General features: G+C 38.5%; 1 protein-coding gene and 1 long non-coding RNA gene across 2 annotated transcripts in view; one reads left to right on the top strand and one right to left on the bottom strand.

The window, feature by feature from the left end:
- Positions 1–17,490, bottom strand: part of LOC107738845 (low-density lipoprotein receptor-related protein 2-like) — a 52,178-nt gene extending 34,688 nt beyond the window's left edge. The window contains 23 exon segments of the mRNA XM_016550730.1: positions 1,170–1,385; positions 1,481–1,744; positions 1,831–2,043; positions 3,449–3,664; positions 3,739–4,002; positions 4,088–4,300; positions 7,270–7,485; positions 7,560–7,823; positions 8,137–8,304; positions 8,390–8,608; positions 8,685–9,005; positions 11,363–11,581; positions 11,676–11,795; positions 11,876–12,104; positions 12,180–12,348; positions 12,428–12,596; positions 12,685–12,888; positions 12,971–13,096; positions 13,741–13,860; positions 14,175–14,288; positions 15,023–15,253; positions 15,385–15,504; positions 17,422–17,490. Coding sequence (XP_016406216.1) covers positions 1,170–1,385; positions 1,481–1,744; positions 1,831–2,043; positions 3,449–3,664; positions 3,739–4,002; positions 4,088–4,300; positions 7,270–7,485; positions 7,560–7,823; positions 8,137–8,304; positions 8,390–8,608; positions 8,685–9,005; positions 11,363–11,581; positions 11,676–11,795; positions 11,876–12,104; positions 12,180–12,348; positions 12,428–12,596; positions 12,685–12,888; positions 12,971–13,096; positions 13,741–13,860; positions 14,175–14,288; positions 15,023–15,253; positions 15,385–15,504; positions 17,422–17,473 — 4,447 coding nt within the window. The 5' untranslated portion in view covers positions 17,474–17,490.
- Positions 17,491–19,603: 2,113 nt separating this feature from the next.
- The window catches only part of LOC107738855 (uncharacterized), a 2,445-nt gene continuing 1,143 nt past the window's right edge, over positions 19,604–20,905 (top strand). Inside the window, exons 1-2 of the long non-coding RNA XR_001639937.1 lie at positions 19,604–19,775; positions 20,019–20,097. This is a non-coding gene — a long non-coding RNA (uncharacterized LOC107738855). The remainder of the gene's footprint in view (positions 19,776–20,018; positions 20,098–20,905) is intronic.

The raw sequence follows: 20,905 nt of genomic DNA, 5'->3' as shown, positions 1-20,905 counted from the left end.
GGACGTAACTTAGAATGGGAGATGGATCGGTTTGTGAAAGGGAAGAGAAAAGCCATAGACTAAGTCGCACAGACCCATTCAAAAGCTAAATGTAGAAAATATGACGAGGCATATCTTGCTCTCGGCTTCACTCACCGCATCTACACCGAACGATACAGTTGTCGTGTCACCCTGCAACAGCTAGAGGATGTCTAGTCTGGATGCGACAAGTAACGGTTGCAAAACATTTGAACTTTGTCAGTAACGTTACGTCATAAATAGAACAAGGCATCAGTTTACTGTCGGGGATTTGTCGTGTCGCATCGCGTCGTGCCGCATTCAGACAGCATCACGGATTATAATGGGTTCTACTGTATTTTGCCACTCGCGTCCGGTGTAAACACGGTGTTTAATGTCTTTGGTGAGGAGGAAAGGCCAGTGTGTGTCCTGACCTATGCCTTAAAACGTTGGCAGCAGACAGCATGAAACCCACAAAAATGGGAACAGGTACTTGTTGGTGGATCTCAAACAGCAGCTGATGTTCCCTCAAGATGTTGCAGCCACTACCCTGGAATTGGACATTGTCTTTGTGTCCGAATCTACCAAGCAGGTTGTGTTGCTGAAGCTGACAGTCATGTGGGAAGATTGTTTGGAGAGGAAGTTCTCCAAACACACAGGACTGTCCAGCGATTGTCAGCATGCTGGATGGAGAACTAAGGGTCTCCTAGTGGAGGTGGGACATAGAGGATTTGCAGCCCATTTGTTAGTCAGAGCCTTCAGAAATGTGGGTATCGCAAGAGAGGAGGAAGAGAGTCATCTGCAGTACTAATGAAGTGGTATTGAGGGCATTAAGATGGCTATGGCTTACAAGTTGCTCTCCATCTAGACATAAACTGGGGTCGCCTTGAGCAAGGTGTATGATGTTGAAAGACCTGAAACACCCAGAGATTTCAGAAACGTCACTGGACATGTGACGAGAAGAATCAGTAGATGCACACATACAATGTTGGATGTTTGTCAAAATATGAAAGAAAAGACCAGAAGCTACCTCAGTTTCTACAACTTTATATTGCCAATTTTGACCCTGTCTGGCATTTTTTGTGCAGTGTTTTTCAACAATTTACACCCAGTTATGACATATTCTTAGATAAACTAAGCTTTCTCCAAGTTCAGAAGAACTGTTGTCTCACCACAGTTGGCTTCATCAGTGCCATCTAGACAGTCCCTAATCCCATTGCAGATGAAGACTTTAGGAATACAGTGAGTGTCCCTGTCACAGCGCATGCTGCAGCTCCTTGAGGGTTTCCAGCATCCTGCTTCATCGGACTTATCCAGACACTGAGGACTCCCATCACATACTTGATTCATTTCAATACACCTGCCACCAGAAGTACACTGGAACTGCCCTGCGGTGGAAGAAAAAGGACACAGTGAGGTCAATTGCTTGGATATAATAGCCAAAATGTTGATATGAAGGTTAGAGTACTGGGATTTGTCTAACCAGGTTGGCACTGACGACCACAGTCCTGCTCATCTGATCCATCTTTACAGTCCATCTCTCCATCACACACATGACTGTACAGCACACACTCACGTCCGTCCTTACAGGGTTTAGAGCCCACACGACACTTTAATGGTGCCGGTTTTGAATTTCTAGCTGCCATGTAACACGCCATCTCATCAGAGCCGTCAAGGCAGTGAGAGTGGCCGTCACACACCAGATTCCCATCAATACACTTCCTTCTGTCCTTACACAGGAAGTCACCTGGCACAACATTACAGATGTCTTAACATTTTCTTTGGGGAAAAAAAAAAGAATTTATTTAGACTGAAGATAAAGCAAAAACTTACCAGGTTTTGAACAAGCATCTACGCACGAAACTTCATCAGAACCATCCGGACAATCTATCTTTCCATCACACAGTCGAATCTGGGAAATGCACAATGATGTTCCTGGACACATCATGGATGGACTTCTACAGACTGGAGGTTGAGGTTGCAAACCTTGTTCCTCGTTTCCTTTGTTCAGTGTCACCAAATTTATATCCCCTCTTTTAATCTCAGCTGTGAACATAAATCGATCAGGCATGCTTAAATAAAGGTTAAACACGGAACAACAAATAAAACAGTGTTATTCATTCCACATGCAAAGGTCATGCAATTGGTTAGCTAATCATAATAGAGATCCTAAAGGTCCTAAAGGTATAGCAGCAAAAAACGTTACAATTGACCTATCGGTAAGCCCATCCCCTCAAACGCAGATTAGCCAATGGCACGGGGCAGTTGCAAGAGGAATGGAACGCAGACATCTTTAAGTTTCAGTGCCATAGAGAAACAAGGGAAGATTCAAAGCTCTCATCAGTTTGATGGCGTTTATGCTACAAAAATGGTAAAACGATGTGCCTGGGGTACTTGTAACACTGCCTATCCTCTCAGGATACCTGGAATCAATGGAATTCATTTGATTACTTAACCTTAATTTTTTTGCTTGTCATACTCTCATTAAGTTACAATTTTCATCTACTACAACTGAACGTTAATGTCATCTTGTGCTTCAACAAGGTGTCTCTGGCTAACATTAAAGTTAGTAAGTCCATGCTAACGTACAAACCTATATAGCTAACTGTTCTTTCGTCATGTACGAAGTTAGCTATACAAACCTATATAGCTAACTGTTCTTTCGTCATGTACAGTGTACGTCAAAAACACAAACAAAGGTCTACATTTCAGTGCCTCTCCATGTTAAATTGGTTCAATGTAAATTAATTTAATCATACTCTGCGATACATGTTGTCATATGATCATGACCGCTGTAACATGAGGCTTCTCCCGCTTGCATTGTGATCTGTAAACCCTCGCTTCCATATTAATCTCGTTACCTACCATTTAATTTTAAAATATTTTATATGTCCCTCCGTGGCATATTTTAGTCCCACTTGAATGCTCCTCGATGAGAGGTGGTCCTATGTCCAAAATTTATCAAAAACATCCTGGGACAAGGTTTTCACAGGGACAGCTCTCATTGTAAGACAGTTGGCTACTCAGTTTGTTTGTCTGAGTTAGCAACAGTAATTAAAGGGGCAGGGCTTACCGATAGGTCAATTATTTTGACAAGAAACACAGATAAAACAGTATTAATGGAGCTCAAAGGAATAAATTAACAGAATACAGCCCCTTTAAAAGGTATGCCTGTAATTTTCTGATGTTAGAATACTTTTACACATCCCAGCTTTATATCGAAACAGTAAAGCTTTTTCAGGTAAACTGGTGTGAGTTTGGATTGGAGTTGTTTGTGTCCCAATAGGTTTCCCAAAAATTCCACATTTCATTGGTTTGACAGTCTTGGGAAACCTGTTTGCAATTCCGCTTGGTGATGCTAGTGATTAGTTCTCCTTTAAATACTCACTGACTGGGAATAAATATAAAAATGCACTTAACATGATAAAACCTGCATTTTTTGTTAACTCACAGCAGTTGGCTTCATCAGTGGCGTCCACACAGTCTTTCTCTCCGTCACAGAGGAAGCTCTCTGGGATGCAGCGAGTTTTATTATCACACTGATGTTTGCATTCGTGCGAGCGACTGAAACAGTCCAGTTCATCAGAGCGATCCTGACACTGAGGTGTGCCGTCACACACCTGCTTTCTGTCGATACACATCCTCCCATGAGCGCACTGGAACTGATCTGTGAGGAAACATTGTCAGTGACACTCGCTTGAGTTACAGAAGACAGTCAGGGATCAGTTACATAAGTTTTACCTGCTTTACACTGATATTCACAGTCCTGCTCATCTGATCCATCTTTACAGTCCATCTCTCCATCACACACATGACTGTACAGCACACACTCACGTCCGTCCTTACAGGGTTTAGAGCCCACACGACACTTTAATGGTGCCGGTTTTGAATTTCTAGCTGCCATGTAACACGCCATCTCATCAGAGCCGTCAAGGCAGTGAGAGTGGCCGTCACACACCAGATTCCCATCAATACACTTCCTTCTGTCCTTACACAGGAAGTCACCTGGCACAACATTACAGATGTCTTAGCATTTTCTTTGGGGAAAAAAAAAGAATTGATTTAGACTGAAGATAAAGCAAAGACTTACCAGGTTTTGAACAAGCATCTACGCACGAAACTTCATCAGAACCATCCGGACAATCTATCTTTCCATCACACAGTCGAATCTTGGAAATGCACAATGATGTTCCTGGACACATCATGGATGGACTTCTACAGACTGGAGGTTGAGGTTGCAAACCTTGTTCCTTGTTGCCTTTCTTCAGTGTCACCAAATTTATATCCCCTCTTTTAATCTCAGCTGTGAACATAAATAGACCAGGTTTTAATAAAGGTTAAACACAGAACAACAAATAAAACTGTTGCTCATTTCACATGCAAAAAGGCAAATCATAAGAGGTCATTTTCATGGAGGCCTTAAAAATATACTATAGAGAAAAAAAAAGCCTTTGTAATGGTAAAGGGGAACTTTTACAATTTATTTGATCACAAGAAACCTCGTTAAAACATTATTAGTGGACTTCAGGTGAAAAACAGGGCATGGCCAATTAAAAATTCGCTATTTGTCGTGTATGTTTTGCATGATGATATGATGAATAGATGGTTCATTTTTAACAGCAGATTCAGTGATGTTAGAGCTGATCTGTGCATCACTGCACGCGTCTGCGGCACGTTACGGCTCCACGGCCACCGGAGCTGATCGCGGCCACTCTAGTCCGTGCTTGTGTTAATCAGCCAGCCGCAGCACGTTTCTGAAGCGGCTCTCCGCGCTGCTTGGTTAAAAAGTCTTTTGTGAGTTGTCACAGCGTGGCGGACGGAACAAAACCTCGTCGGAGCCGTAAGGGATAACGGTAACATAATACGCTGATTGTAGGCTGCTTTTAAATGAACATTTATTTATAAAACAAAATATCTGCTTAGGCCATATTAGCCTACTCAATAGCATTAACACAGGCTTTACTCCTTTCAAACTTTATCTGGTCACCGTTTCTGTCACTGCAACTTCCCGATCAGGCAAACGAACACACACACGAACACACACACAAAATCGTCTGCCTCATGAAAAAATGTATTTAACAAAAAAAATAAAAATGTATTTAATATTTGCATAATTTGTGATTTATTTTGTCCACCCGCGACCCAGCCGCAAATAATCAGAATGCATTTTTTATTACCTGACCCATCGGCCGATCACCATGACAAGAAATTGGTACTCCGTATCGGCTGCAAAAATCCTGATCGGAGCATCCCTAATGGCCACTTTAAAGGTACACCTGTAATTTTTTGATGACGATACTTTCACCTATTCCAGATTTATACCATAGGAAACAGGTGTTGTAAGGCGTTTCCAGGATGATTTTCACAGTAACAACACACGGACATCCCACCTCATCTGACCCGTCAATGCAGTGAGAGCGGCCGTCACACACCAGATCCCTCTCCACACACTTCTTCCTGTCCTTACACAGGAAGTCACCTAGCAAAGCACAGGTTTAGATGTTAAAGATGTCAGCTATTTACTTTGTGTTTGCAACAGCAAAAATAAAATCAAGGTAATTTACACTGAAGTTAAAGTACTTTACCAGGTTTTGCACAAGTGTCAATGCATGAGCCTTCATCAGAACCATCAGGGCAATCTCTCCTCCCGTCACACAGCTGAGTCTGGGAAATGCACAATGATGCTCCTGGACACATAATAGATGGACTTGTACAGACTGGAGGCTGAGACGGTGCAAAACCTGAGCTTGCATTGTTCACTGGCACCACGTTTACTTCCCCTCTGTTAGTCTTCGCTGTGCAGAGAAAATACGAATAGAGCATAGATCAATAAATGTTAATATAACAAATAAATACAGTGTCGGCATCAGACAGGGCAAAAAAGATTAATGATCGACCCATATTGATATTTTATAACCGATACCAATTATTTGCGTTTATGTGCCCGATAACCGATATGCAGAACCGATATTTATTTACTGTTATAAAGTAAATAAATGACTGAGTGAAGTAAGTCCATACTTCACTTTGGTTTTTCCTCCTTTCAGTCATCTTAAAAAAAAAAGTGTTGAAAATTAGCAGTCTTTCATGTTAAATTTAATCTTCATATTACAACAATAAGAAAAAAAAATTTTATTTAAAGCATCAGCAGCAACACTAATATTAACAATAAGCAAAATAAATGTAGAAGGTCTAATGTTTTCAAATGGAGAAAATAAATGAAAGGAGTCATATCAACTTCATTTTGAACTACAGTTTTAGTAGGTTTATAAGCGTTATAAAGTAAATAAATGACTGAGTGAAGTAAGTCCATACTTCACTTTGGTTTTTCCTCCTTTCAGTCATCTTAAAAAAATAAAAAAAAAGGGTTGAAAATTACCAGTCTTTCAAGATAAATTTAATCTTCATATTACAACAATAAAAAAAAAACTTTTTATTAAAGCATCAGCAGCAACACTAATATTAACAATAAGCAAAATAAATGTAGAAGGTCTAAAGTTTTCAAATGGAGACTCATTCATGGCTGTATTATTTAATTAATGCAAAGTTACGTGAATCCGATATTACAAAACCGATATCCGATTATTGTAAAATGCTTAAATATCGGGAAAAATATCGGTAAATTGATATATCGGTCGATCTCTACAAAAAATAGGCATAAATTACTAGTTATTATAGTCAAGCACAAGAGTGACAAAACCATCAGTTTAAAGACAACATGAAACAGCACTCACTGGCTAAGGAAAACCTGGAAATTGTGGTCTATAAAAATACATTTGTACAGAAAATTTAAATTTAGTATTTATAAATGTAAAATTAAAATAATTTAATAAAATAAAACCCACTAAAAAGAATGAAATCTTTTGTTTATCTGCATGCCATGTAACTGACATCAGAGAACCGTGAACATTCAAAGGTGACTAAACAATAGTCTAGATATATGGTCTATAGATCTATATCTAGAACTAGATCTAAGGCTAATAGACTAAATAATAAGGTATTAATTTAATTTTGAATATTAAATACATAATAAATATTTTAGGTGAAAGGGGTCCAGCTGACAAAGTTTAAAATCTCTACCTTAGAGCAATCAGGAATAACAAATCCCACAGAAAGAGAGAAACTCACTCATCAAAAGGTGTTTGGAAAAACTATAGATTCAAATAGAATCTATATTCATAGATTAGGCAAAAACCTCAAAACGCATAAAAAAAAAAAACAACAACAACAAAAAAAAGGCAACAAAAAATACTCCATATCTTCAAAACTCACAGCAGTTAGCTTCATCAGTGGCATCCACACAGTCTTTCTCTCCGTCACAGAGGAAGCTCTCTGGGATGCAGCGAGTTTTATTATCACACTGATGTTTGCATTCGTGCGAGCGGCTGAAACAGTCCAGTTCATCAGAGCGATCCTGACACTGAGGTGTGCCGTCACACACCTGCTTTCTGTCGATACACATCCTCCCATGAGCGCACTGGAACTGATCTGTGAGGAAACATTGTCAGTGACACTCGCTTGAGTTACAGAAGACAGTCAGAGATCAGTTACATGAGTTTTACCTGCTTTACACTGATATTCACAGTCCTGTTCATCTGATCCATCTTTACAGTCCATCTCTCCATCACACACATGACTGTACAGCACACACTCACGTCCGTCCTTACAGGGTTTAGAGCCCACACGACACCTGAATGGTGCCGAGACTGTTTCAGAAGCAGTGGTGGGACATCCCACCTCATCTGACCCGTCAATGCAGTGAGAGCGGCCGTCACACACCAGATCCCTCTCCACACACTTCTTCCTGTCCTTACACAGGAAGTCACCTGAAGAAACAGAGCACCGTCTTTCAATCTAGATTTTCTAGAGTCTAATGACAACAAACCAAGCTAAAAACAAACAAAACGGAAAATCCAACCAAAAATCAAAAACAGGTCTATACTAAAAATACTGCTAGTTGAAATTTTAAGGTTGAAAATTACACATAAAAAAAAAAACAGCATCATAACTTGCTGTATAACAGGTCTCAAGCATTTAGAAAACTTAAAAGGAAAGTCATACAGGATTCAAACAACATGAAGGTTAGTAAAGGTCTTTTAATAATGGACTTTTGAGTGAACTATGCATGTCAAAGTATACCTGGCTTTGCACACATGTGCACACATGAGGCTTCATCAGATCCATCCGGACAGTCTCTGTTCCCATCACACCGCTGAGATCGACTGATACACACGGTTGATCCATGACAAATGACTAGGGGACTTTTGCAAGTCACCTCAGTAGGACGCACATCTTCGGCTGTTGTATCTAAAATGCATACAAAACTAAAAACTAAATAAAGCATAATAGCATAAAGACACAAAATGAAACCCAGAGGAACATTAATACAAACCTTGTTGGACTTCCCTAAGGGCAACAGATAAGCTAACAACTCCATTCTCTACCGCCACCCCAGAGACACGAGCTCCATCTTTGCGATTCCACACGGTCAGGATGTTATTGAACAAGGTCACCATGTAGGGTTCATAAGCAGCCATGATGGAGCCAGGAACAACCCAGTCTTTACCAGCCGAGTACCTTCTCATCTTCAGTAGACTCATAACCTGCAAGTCTAAAGCAAACAACATCAATGAAAACGTGCAGTAACGTGCAGACTAATAGTTAATTCAGAAGGAAAAGCCACTAACAAGACTCCATGTTCCAAAGGAAGCCATTTGCTTTACGATCAAACACAATGCGGTCAACTCCATCCTCCTCAAAGCTGAAGATAGCCTCTGCATTTCCACCAATCAGACCCAGTTTCATTCTCATGACCTGACCTCCCTCCAGCCAGTACAGCTTTCCTCTCTGCCAGTCCACAAAGAGGTCTAGAATTGCAGTTCTGGCTTGATATAGCTGTCTGGAGATACTCTGGTCAAGGGTGCCAATGGTAGAAACGCCAATGGAAAGTTCATCACAGGCCAGCCAATACAGATTCCCAGTCCTCTGGTCAACTCTGACGATGCAGGCTAAAGGAAGGGACACAAGCGAAGTCAGAATTATTTACTTTGAGCTGGAATAAATATAGCTGAGATGTTTAAAGTCTGTGTCTAGGCCATCTCCATTAAGTATTCAAAACAAATCGATCCACAATGCACTGAATCAAAATGTAAACTCAAATCAAACTCCAAGCCAGAAACTGATTTTTTGCACAAGTACACAAACACCAAAGATTAGCCGATCCCTCGTGAGCCCATGCTCTCACTGTACATATGTTGACCATGACAATAAAAAAAAAAAAACCTTCAATAAAATTAATTAAAAAAGACATTAAATAAAGAAAAGAGAATAAATGTGCCAATTCCCTAGAAAAATAAAAGTTTCAATAAAATAATTTTGATAAAATGTTATGTAGTGTAACGATCAAGCAAAAAGTAATAAATTCTTACATCTACACATGCGAGTATACGTATCAGTTTTCACAAGTTTAATATATTTTTAAGGTAAAAAATACTTTTACAAATATCATGAATTATTAAAGGGTTAGATCACCCAAAAATGAAAATTAGCCCATAAATTACTCACCCCCGTGGCATCCTAGGAGTATATGACTTTCTTCTTTCAGACGAATCCAGTCGGAGTTATATTAAAAATGGTCTTTGATCTTTCAAGCCGTTTCATGGCACTTAGCGGGTGCTGCAAGCTTCAGTCCAAAAGAAGTTAAATAAAAATCACCCATCCATTTAAAAAAAAAATAAAATAAAAATTAAAAAAAAGGTCTCTCACACGGCTCCCGGGGGGTGAACAAAGGCCTTCTGTAGCGAATCGATGTGTTTTTGTAAAAAAAATATCCATATTCAAAACGTAATAATCACTTTAATGTAGCTTGCGCTCACTGATGTAAACAGAAGCAGCTCCGGGCGGATGACGTATGAGTTCAGCGTTGTGCATGCACCGCTCCGAAGTGATGCACGCGGAAATGCAGCGGAGAGATCAAAACAAAACAACGGTCACTAATTAGAAGTACAAAACGAGGATTTGTAAAGAAGAATGTCGGAGGATTTCAATATAAGCCAAGAGGAGACTGGTTTTCCTTTGCTAAAGTAAAGAAACTTTGCTTCCTTTGCTCCTGTTAACAAACGTTGAGACTCACCAGCGCATGCGCAGCGCTGACCTCATACGTCATCCCCCCGCAGCTGCTTCCCTTTACAACAGTGAGCGCAAGCTACATTAAAGTGATTATTACGTTTTGAATATGGATATTTTTCTTACAAAAACACATCGATTTGCTACAGGAGGCCTTTGTTCACCCCCCGGAGCCGTGTGAGACACTTTTTTTTTTTTAATGGATGGGCGCTTTTTATTTAACTGCTTTTGGACTGATGCATGACAAGATCAAAGACAATTTTTAATATAACTCCGACTGGATTAGTCTAAAAGAAGAAAGTCATTCACCTAGGATGACTTGAGGGTGAGTAATAACGTTGAGACTCACCAGCGCATGCGCAGCGCTGACCTCATACGTCATCCCCCCGCAGCTGCTTCCCTTTACAACAGTGAGCGCAAGCTACATTAAAGTGATTATTACGTTTTGAATATGGATATTTTTCTTACAAAAACACATCGATTTGCTACAGGAGGCCTTTGTTCACCCCCCGGAGCCGTGTGAGACACTTTTTTTTTTATGGATGGGCGCATTTTATTTAACTGCTTTTGGACTGATGCATGACAAGATCAAAGACAATTTTTAATATAACTCCGACTGGATTAGTCTAAAAGAAGAAAGTCATTCACCTAGGATGACTTGAGGGTGAGTAATTTATGGGCTAATTTTCATTTTTGGGTGAACTAACCCTTTAACTGATATATATAATTATGGATTTTAGGAATGTTGCACCACATCACATTTTACAGTCTGGTGCTAACCTTGCAATGTCAAAAAGTTCATATATATATATATATAAAGAAGTGCTTAAGTATGAAATCATTGTTACATTTTTTTTTTCTTAGAAAACAGTAACAAAATTATGCCAAACTACTTTCTTCTCAAGAATTTAATTAATGAGGCTTTTTTTTCCCAATTATTAAATTAAAAAAAACTATTCTTCGAAGCTTAATTAAAACAAAGATTATAGTACAGGAATACATTTAAAAGCATGGTTTACTTGAAAATACTATTTCAGCCTTTGTACGTCACAATTTCATGATTAATTCACTAGCAGATTCTTTGTAATTAATTTTGAAATGTACTAGCAATTTCTGTTTTTACTGATTTTCAAAAAAAATAAAAAATTCAGTGTGGACCGTGACATTTTGACCCAGAGGCATCAGTGCTCATATTATTATAGTATGTTTCAAGGTTTTAATTGAAACAGTAACAACATACCAGGTTTTAAAGTCAGGATGTACTCAGACAAGTCCTGAGACTGTATGTTAGTCTTCACATGGCCCGTCCCATTAGACCAAACCACGGATCCTCTCCGCCAGTACATGTCAAAGGACTGGATGTCTTCATCTGAAGTAAATAGTTCAGTTTTCACAGGAGTCTCTCCTGCAAACGCCAAGCTGTATATGGCCGTGGTTGTTGCATAGGCGACCTTAAAATCTGACAATGAGAAGAGATGAACATATTATCAAGAGGCAACTCATTTTTAACTAAAATGCTAAATATTGGATGCTAAACAAACAAACAAACACACTTTCACAAGATCCCCAAGACATGGGCAGCGCTCCCTCAGGACACAGACAGGTGAACCCAGCAGCACTTTTCTTGGAGGGCAAACACAGCTGGCAGCCTGAGTCTTTACATGGTGCAAAACCTACATCCAAAAACACAATAAAGCTCGGAGCCAATGATGTGGTGAAACCAATATGATCAAATTTGCAAAAAATAATTCACCTTGGGGCTGCTGAAGCACATGGTAGATGCTCAAGACAGGAAGCGAGGCTTTTAAGATGAAGCCATTTGGTGTGTCAGAAGACATATTTTGAGGAGCCTGCCAGAGTTTTTTCTCATCGGCCAAATAAAACCAGCCATTAAACACGGCCAGGGTCTGAGCAGGACGTCCTTGAAAGAAATCCCAGAAGGTATGCCGTCCAGTGCCGTCAGTCCTGATGCTCTCAATTGACTGGAATATCAATTTAAAAAACTCAATATAAAAACACAATCAATAAATTCTGGTTTTTGACCAAACACAACACACCGCTTTGTAAGCACTGATCCAATACAGCCGGCGCGCTGCCACATCCATTGTAAGACTCCTCGGTAGCTGTGCAGTAATGAAAACCAGTGTAGTCCGATTCAAACCATCCATTTCCACCCTCTCAATGGTTAGCTTGTCATTCGTTCCTTTATTAATCCAAAATATGAAACTACAGGGGGGGAAAAAACAAACAAACATATAACTGTGCTCCTCAAATCTGTGCTAATACAGTAAAAAGCAGTTTGTACCTCTCAGTTGGGCTGAGAACCATATCTCTTGGGTCCATTTCTTTGGACATGACCGTGCCTACATCACTGCCATCAGCTGCACCGGTGTAGATGGCTTTCTGGGTAACACTCGTCCAGTACAGTTGTCCAGTAAGCCAGTCGATGGCTAGACTGTGCAAACCAGACTGCCCTAATAAGGGGAGAAATAAAAATGCATAAGGTTTTGGTGTAGGCCAACATATTTAGGCAGTTTTGCATGGATGTAGCACTCAACTGACCTGAATAAAGAATCGTGCTCTTCCGGTTCAAAGCCTGGTAGATATTCCCATCTTTATCAGCCCAGTAGATTAAGCTTCTTTGGATATTGTAGGTCATGGCTATAGGGTCGCTCTCACTTGCAAAGAGCGGCTCATAGACTCTGGTCTTCACATTCACTAACCCAATCAGCCCCTTCCTGGTGGTCAATAGCTTTGTCACGGCTCCTTGTAAAAACAGTTTGATGTTACTGGTTTTGTGTATACTTGATATTAATAGTAAAATCTGAAAATACATGCCATAAGTTACCTTGAGCTTCACAAGAGCCGTTGCCAAGAGGTTTGAAACCATTCTGGCACAGACACCGAAAAGACCCGGGTGTATTTGTGCACAAGTGCATGCAAGGTCCGAAAGACTGGGCACACTCATTGACATCTAGAATAAAGGAGCAACAATACTTAAGTCAAACTGAAAACACTGCACTATATTTGGACAACTATTGAGATCAAGTGGAAAATGAACATTTGTTGATACTAAGAGTATGTTTGGAACTAATAGTATATAGACTACACATTATATACTGTATCCTTCCTTAACATTAAAATTATTCACCCTTAAAAGTAATTATTATTATGTAGCAATATGCCAAATGCAATGATGCATATTCATATGTAGTACAGCATATGGGGTTTTTACATTTTCAAAACGAAACATTAAATGTGTTATTATAATTTTCCAAATGAAACTGCCTTTTATTTTGTTGCACAAATGTAAAAAAAGTAAATTTATTTATTTATTTTTAACATTCTATGGAAAATTTATGATGGTGTTGATGGTGCAGATTTGGTCTACCTTAGAAACAAGTATGGTTGTTTCATTTTTTGATCTTGAGCTCTGGCTCAATCAAATGTCAAGAAAGAGGCATTAAAACACATTCAGTTGTGGGATACAGTATTCTAAGCAGTATTACCTAGCATTGTGAACCGTATATGCTGCATATTGCAGAAATGATACGACTAGTATGGTAGTGCACAGTTCCAAAAATAGTCTGCTTAGAGGCAAAAGTGCAGCTACTGTACCTTCACAATCAAGTCCATTTGCAGAAAGGGTCATTCCAGTGGGACAAGTGCACAAAGCCCCCCAAAGCTGGTCAATGCAAGTATGACTACAGCCACCATTCCCATTATGACAACTTTTACCTAGGTCACATAAGGATGAAACGCAAATAAATAAATAAATAAAATAAATAATCAAGCTAACCTCGGGCCTATTTCATAAAACAAGTTGACCAAATAAGCCAGGTTTATTTCAGTTAGTCTGACGTATTGTCAGTTGATTTGGTTCAAAATAAGTCAGACTAACTGAAATAAGCCTGGCTTATTTGGTAAACTTGTTTTATGAAATAGGCCCCTGTTGTCTGAGATATGCTACATGATCAGTCAAACACACTTCAAAGCAAATTACAGCAAAAAATAAATAAATAAAAATAATAAAAATTAGGGTCTTAATGTACCACATGTAAGAGGCTCATCTCTCTTATCTGAGCACTGAGCAACTCCATCACACCTCTGTCTCGGGGTTAGACATGCGCCATCAGGACAGCGGATGTTCATCTTCCCACAGGAACCTATAAACATGATCAGGCAAATATAACGGGACTCTTAGACATCATCAATAAAAAGGCTGTGAGATATTCTAAATATCAACAGAAATACGTTGATGAATGTTTTGTGTAAATCGAATTCTGCAATGGATGCTTACAGTATACAGAATATGTGAGTGCAACAGGACACATGGTTTCCACCCCCAATTTTTGGTTTAGGTCATAAATACAATTTAAATGTTTTTTAGTATCAACTAGGAGACTTCCTAGAGTTTGCTATACATGGAACCAGGACAATAAAAGCATTTACATGCACAATCATAAATGCAATGTCTAACAATGTGACATTTAAATACATTTATCTGAATCTTTCCTATTTTGCATTTATGAAAAGGTTGCCCCTAGGGCTGTGCAAAAAATCGAATGCGATTTTCATGCGCATCTCGTCAGTAAAGCCGCTCTTGTGATTAGTAGTAAATCTCCAGCACGTGCTTTCAGATGGAGCGGCATTTACTACACAGAGCCGTAGTTGCGCATGAAACTGACGAGAGTTACTACACTGACGAGATGCGCATGAAAATCGCATTCGATTTTTTGCACAGCCCTAGTTGCCCCATTTCCCTTTTGGTAGGGCCCAGATAATTAGAGGCTGTGCCTCTTCTTGCATTTATTTTAAACAACTGGTCCTACAAAGAGTCACAGGTTGATCTAATGCACTGACAGTCATACATTGTTTAATGAGGGTTAGAGCATCTCACCACAGGTTTCTTCATCAGAGTTGTCACCGCAGTCGTTGACGTCATTGCAGAGAAGCTCTTGTGGGATGCAAATGCTGTTCTTGCACTTCCAGTCACCTGACAGACACCCTAAACGCCAGCTGCAGTCCCACTCATCTGAAGCGTCGGGACACTGGGGCCGGCCGTCACAAACACCCGACCCAATCACACACCCGGAGCCATCCGCACACTCCACATCTCCAGGCTGACATACTAATGGCATGAAATATGCTTGTTTATTTGTGTTCTACTTGCATAGAAACAACCAGATGCAATCTGATTAATTCAACAAGTGAGCATAAAGACAGACAACTTTTCAGGAGCAGATGGTGTCTGATACATACCGCAGTCCATCTCATCAGATCCATCCTGGCAGTCACTGACACCGTCACAGCGCCATCTGCGCGACACACACACTCCATCATCACACTGCCACTGATTTCTGCTGCAGCCTCCGTCAACACCTGAAACATTCACAGCAGGCACTCACTTTACAGGCTTCTCACACATATGGATTATATGACGACTCAAAACTTGATACAATCTCGGATACGTTTTGTAGGTCAAATGAAAACACAACAACACAATATGAAAACCTTTGTTTCACAGATTTTAATTACGTGTGGCCGATTATATAGTTTCTTCCTGCCATTTTGAAAGACATACATGCTCTCTGATATTTAACGATTCATTGCTGAATTCTGAATTGAGTGAAAACTCATGATAGAGGAGCCATTTCCAAGGCATTGAAAGGCAAGGTCTCTATGAACGTATAAAATCTGAACACATGCTGACTTCGTACAACAATGTTTTAAGCAGTAAACAATTATGAGACAATTAAGCAAAAATATAAAATGTAACATACAAAACTTTATCAAATATATATATTGTAGTTAATAAAAAGTTACAACATTAAACATAACAATTAAGATACAGTAAAAACAGTAATATTCTGAAACATTACTACTATTTAAAACAACTGTTTTCTATTATAATATATAGTAAAATGTAATTTATTGCTGTGACCAAAGCTGTATTTTCAGCATCATTCCTCCAGTCTTCAGTGTCACATGATCCTTCAGAAATCACTCTAATATGCTGATTTGTTGCTCAAGAAACATTTCTGATTATTAGCAATGTTGAAAACAATTTTTGTAAACCTTGATAATTTTTTTTTGTTTTTTCCAGTTTTCTTTTCTGAATAGAAAGTTCAAAGGAGCATCTATAATGGATCAAATTTCTGAATGATTCATTATAATTGACACTAATGTTCAGAAATGAAAATCAAACTCTGGAGCGTCCCTGTTTCTACTGAAGCATCACGTCCTAACTTCTGAACGGTAGGCTACATGGTTTTATGATGTTAAGTTTACTTGATATTAATATGCCAAACCGAAAATGTGATATTAGAATTTCAGCTTAAAGGGCAGAATTCATAAAGTATTCTAGTTTAAGAGGGTTTCACACCAACATACGAAACCAATCAACAGAAACACACACATTTGTGAAACTGGACCTTTCGCTCAAAACTGAGATGTAGCTTTGTGACAACTAGCCCCGGTTTCTCCTTTATTTATTAGTAGCCAAATAATTCGATTATTATTATTATTATTTTTTTTTTTTTTAAGAATCGGACGGATCTTTAAGGAGCATAAATATCAACTGTTTTCTATTATAATATATAGTAAAATGTAATTTATTGCTGTGACCAAAGCTGTATTTTCAGCATCATTCCTCCAGTCTTCAGTGTCACATGATCTTCAGAAATCATTCTAATATGCTGATTTGCTGCTCAAGAAACATTTCTGATTATTATCAATGTTGACAACAGTTTTTGCGGAAACCTTGATAATTTTTTTTTTTCCAGTTTTCTTTGCTGAATAGAAAGTTCAAAGGAGCATCTATAATGGATCAAATTTCTGAATGATTCATTATAATTGACACTAATGTTCAGAAATGAAAATCAAACTCTGGAGCGTCCCTGTTTCTACTGAAGCATCACGTCCTAACTTCTGAACGGTAGGCTACATGGTTTTATGATGTTAAGTTTACTTGATATTAATATGCCAAACCGAAAATGTGATATTAGAATTTCAGCTTAAAGGGCAGAATTCATAAAGTATTCTAGTTTAAGAGGGTTTCACACCAACATACGAAACCAATCAACAGAAACACACACATTTGTGAAACTGGACCTTTCGCTCAAAACTGAGATGTAGCTTTGTGACAACTAGCCCCGGTTTCTCCTTTATTTATTAGTAGCCAAATAATTCGATTATTATTATTATTATTTTTTTTTTTTTTAAGAATCGGACGGATCTTTAAGGAGCATAAATATTACCGTCCGCCAGCTCCAATAAAAGTTTATAAAAGAAAATTACCTGAGAGTAAGGCAAACACCGCCGCGCAGCAGATTAAGTGCCGCAGGTCCATCACACTCACGCACCTGTTTGAGCCACGCGCGTCTGCGGACCAATCACAATCCTTTATAAGATCCAGCTGCGCGAGACCTGCTCGATCATGACGTCATGCGAGCTTTTGTTTAAGTAAAATATACATCGATCAAAAGTTTGGAATAATTCATATTTTTATGTTTTTGAACTTACAAACGCCTATTTGATCAAAACATAAGCTACAGTAAAAAGAGTAGGCCTAATATTGTGAAACGTAACTTCTTTCTAGGCTATTTAAAATGTAATGTATTCCTGTGATTGTAAAGATGAATTTTCAGACTCAGAAATCACTCCAATATGCTGATTTGATGCTCCGTCATTATTGGTGCTCAATTAGCCTATTAATAATGGTCTTATTATTATTATTATTATTATTGATGAAAACAGTTTTTGCTGCTTAATATTTTTGTGGAAATTGTGATACATTTTTTTTTTTAAGATTCTTTGATGAATAACAAGTTCAAAAGAACAGCATTTATTTGTGTTTTGTAACATTATGTATTACTGACAATTTTAAATAATTTAATGCTTCATTGCTGAACAAAAGCCTAACATAAAATTTGACAAAAGTATTTTTCTTGGGACAATAAATAAATAAATAAATAAATAAATAAATACAGAATCTGTGCATATTCTCTATCGTTACATCATCATCACTGCAAGATAAAAAGGAAACGATCCACTTAAAAAGAGTCATTCATGGACTACATTACAAACATCTGGTCTGTGGTTTGATTAGCAGTCAAGTTAATGGAAGTTAACAGACAAAACTGGATCTTCAGCATATTTTCATGCTTCAGCTTTCATATTACATGCAAGCTTTTCATCTGAATTTCATTTTAATTTGTAGCAGCCAAATATGAGAAAATCAGTCTAGTCAAGGCTTTAGAAATATAGTACAAAACATTGAGTTACAATGCGATACAAACCAGATTTCAAGATGTAGTTTTGCCAAATTATGCAAAAAGACATCGACACAAAGATTAACTGCTGTAATTGTTTTACGAATGGTTTAGTTTAATAACTTTCACATTTTTAAAAACATTCCTAATATAAAATTGCTGACAATGTCATAACATTTTCACATTATATATTTTTTGTTTAATTAAATAAATAATATTTAGTTAACTATTAGTAAATATGTGTTTTAACATTGTGAACAATATTACCAGAGTTTGCCCTCGTTCTCCAATGCCTTTTTATATATGTAGCCTATATATGTCATAATAACATCGTGCATAACACCTTTTGTATGTCTAGCAAAACAGAAAAGGCTGAAACATATAAGTACTGTACTCGTCCATTGGTTATGCCATTGGTTGGTCAACAGCAGCGATTAAATAACGGACAATGGCGACATCTAGTGATATGAGCTGGTACTGCTTCGCCTGCTTTATCTTATCACTGGAATAATATGACATATTATTTTGTTACTTTGATTATTATTAAGATTACTTTGTTTCATCATCACATACATTACATATTACATTAATTCACCATCGTGAAAAATATATGTAGCACAAACCTTGACATAATTTATCGCTATACTGATTTCCATAACCTGTCATGCACACTTCTTACTCTTAGCTCTTTTGCCTAGTTCTCGACGTAAAGGCGAACATCATCGTACTGTTGAAGGCATAAAAACACTGATTGTAAAATATTTCTGCGTGCACGCTTAATATTTTTTAGCTGTTTTATTACTGCAAATAAGCACAGGTGGTTAACAACACACGCTTATGGGATAGTCTTATTTTTTTACGTGCTGAATGGCGGATGAACACACACAAACATCACAATCTCATAGTAATGCTATTTAGAGGCAGTAACTCGCTCGCTATTTCCCACCTCGTTCGGTTCCAGTCTATTATGAAGTCAATAGATGGACAGCAACATTGACAAACCACTGCCTCCTACCAGAACCTAAACATCACTGATTAGAAGACACAGTCTGATTAGCCAATAGAAATCGACTATAGTTTGCATATTCAATTTTGATCGAGATCGACGTTTTTATAAGCCAATCGACGGGAAGAGCATTCATGACGGGCTTCTCGTTTGTCCAATAGAAAGCTGGAAGGCGGGGCTTATGCAGAGCGCGTATCGCGTTGCGTGCATTATGTTAGGTTGCGCGCGCTGGAGGCCGTCGTCTGCTGCTGTAATTCGGCTAGAGTGGGAAGGAAAATATTGTTTAAAATCGACTTTTACCCACTCGCGAATAATCCGTTTCGCTCGGATTTTACGCTACTCCTTCCTTACAGAGAAAGCGGCTCGCTAAAAGGGTGAGTTGACGGGTAAACGTAAAGATAACGGCTTCCAAACCCGTTTGAAAGCTGTTTATTTTTCTGTCAAAGAAAGTAGCGCAGGCTGCTAACGTAGCGGTTTGCACAAAATCAGTGGTCACACAAACTCACACACCGCGCATAAGCAGCCAGATTTCGGCTTTTCGTTCATGCACAGATCAAAGAGTTTATATGGCAGCGATTGATGCAAATGTATTGATCCTGGAGTTTGTTGTATTGTAGGCAGACCGGGACAGAGAGTCGATTAGCGGCCCATGCAGCCATAACGAGCCCGTGATACACCATCAGACCGCTGGAGAAGGTAACAATGCGTTTATTAATCATTTTAAGCTTGCAGATGAGATGATGGCTAGGGTAAGCACAGTTGATTTATATGCATGATTAGAATGATACCAGCAGTTAAATATGGTGATGTTTGTTTTGCCTATTTAGTTTGCTAAATATCAAATTGTTTTGCTGAGAGAGTTCTGAATACGAGAATACTGGGATATAACTCACACCTGCCTCATTGGCATCTATGTATTTCTCATCTCAGTCTCTGGCTGTGTGTCAAAACTTCGAGAGCTGCCTACCTAGACAGCATTTTTGGGCATCAAAGTCGCGTTAAGAAATGCTGCCACAGTCGAGCATTCCAACACGGCAATTATGGGCAAAAAATGGTTCATTTTAAACTTTTCTAAAACACACGTGGTGCTTAAATTCTGTGAACGTTCCAAGATATCCGGAAACGCTTAGGGTGTTCCAGAATCCACATCTGGATTTGAACGTTCTGTTAGGCTTTATGATGTCACGAAACTTTAAACGTTCCAATAAACCCCCTTCACCCACCCAAAATGATTTTAAGAAAACTGTTTAAATAACCGTTCAGGACAGTGCATATTTTGCCCGAAATGATTCACATGTTCCATTTACTCTAAAATGCTTTGAACACTTGTTTTGGGTCTTTCAAATGCAAATGCAAGATGCTCTTGAAATTTGCTAATATTAAATCTGAATGTTCCAAATGTGCCTCTAATATGCAATAACATTTTTTAAATTGTTCAAACTTGCATGTGATGTCCAAATTGCTGTCAGGTTTGACAGTTCACTGAGATCTGTTTTTTTTTTTT

Source organism: Sinocyclocheilus rhinocerous, unplaced genomic scaffold, assembly GCF_001515625.1.
Source record: "Sinocyclocheilus rhinocerous isolate Xijiao unplaced genomic scaffold, SAMN03320098_v1.1 scaffold103, whole genome shotgun sequence".
Classification (NCBI taxonomy): domain Eukaryota; kingdom Metazoa; phylum Chordata; class Actinopteri; order Cypriniformes; family Cyprinidae; genus Sinocyclocheilus; species Sinocyclocheilus rhinocerous.
This window is presented reverse-complemented; position numbering and strand designations above follow the sequence as displayed.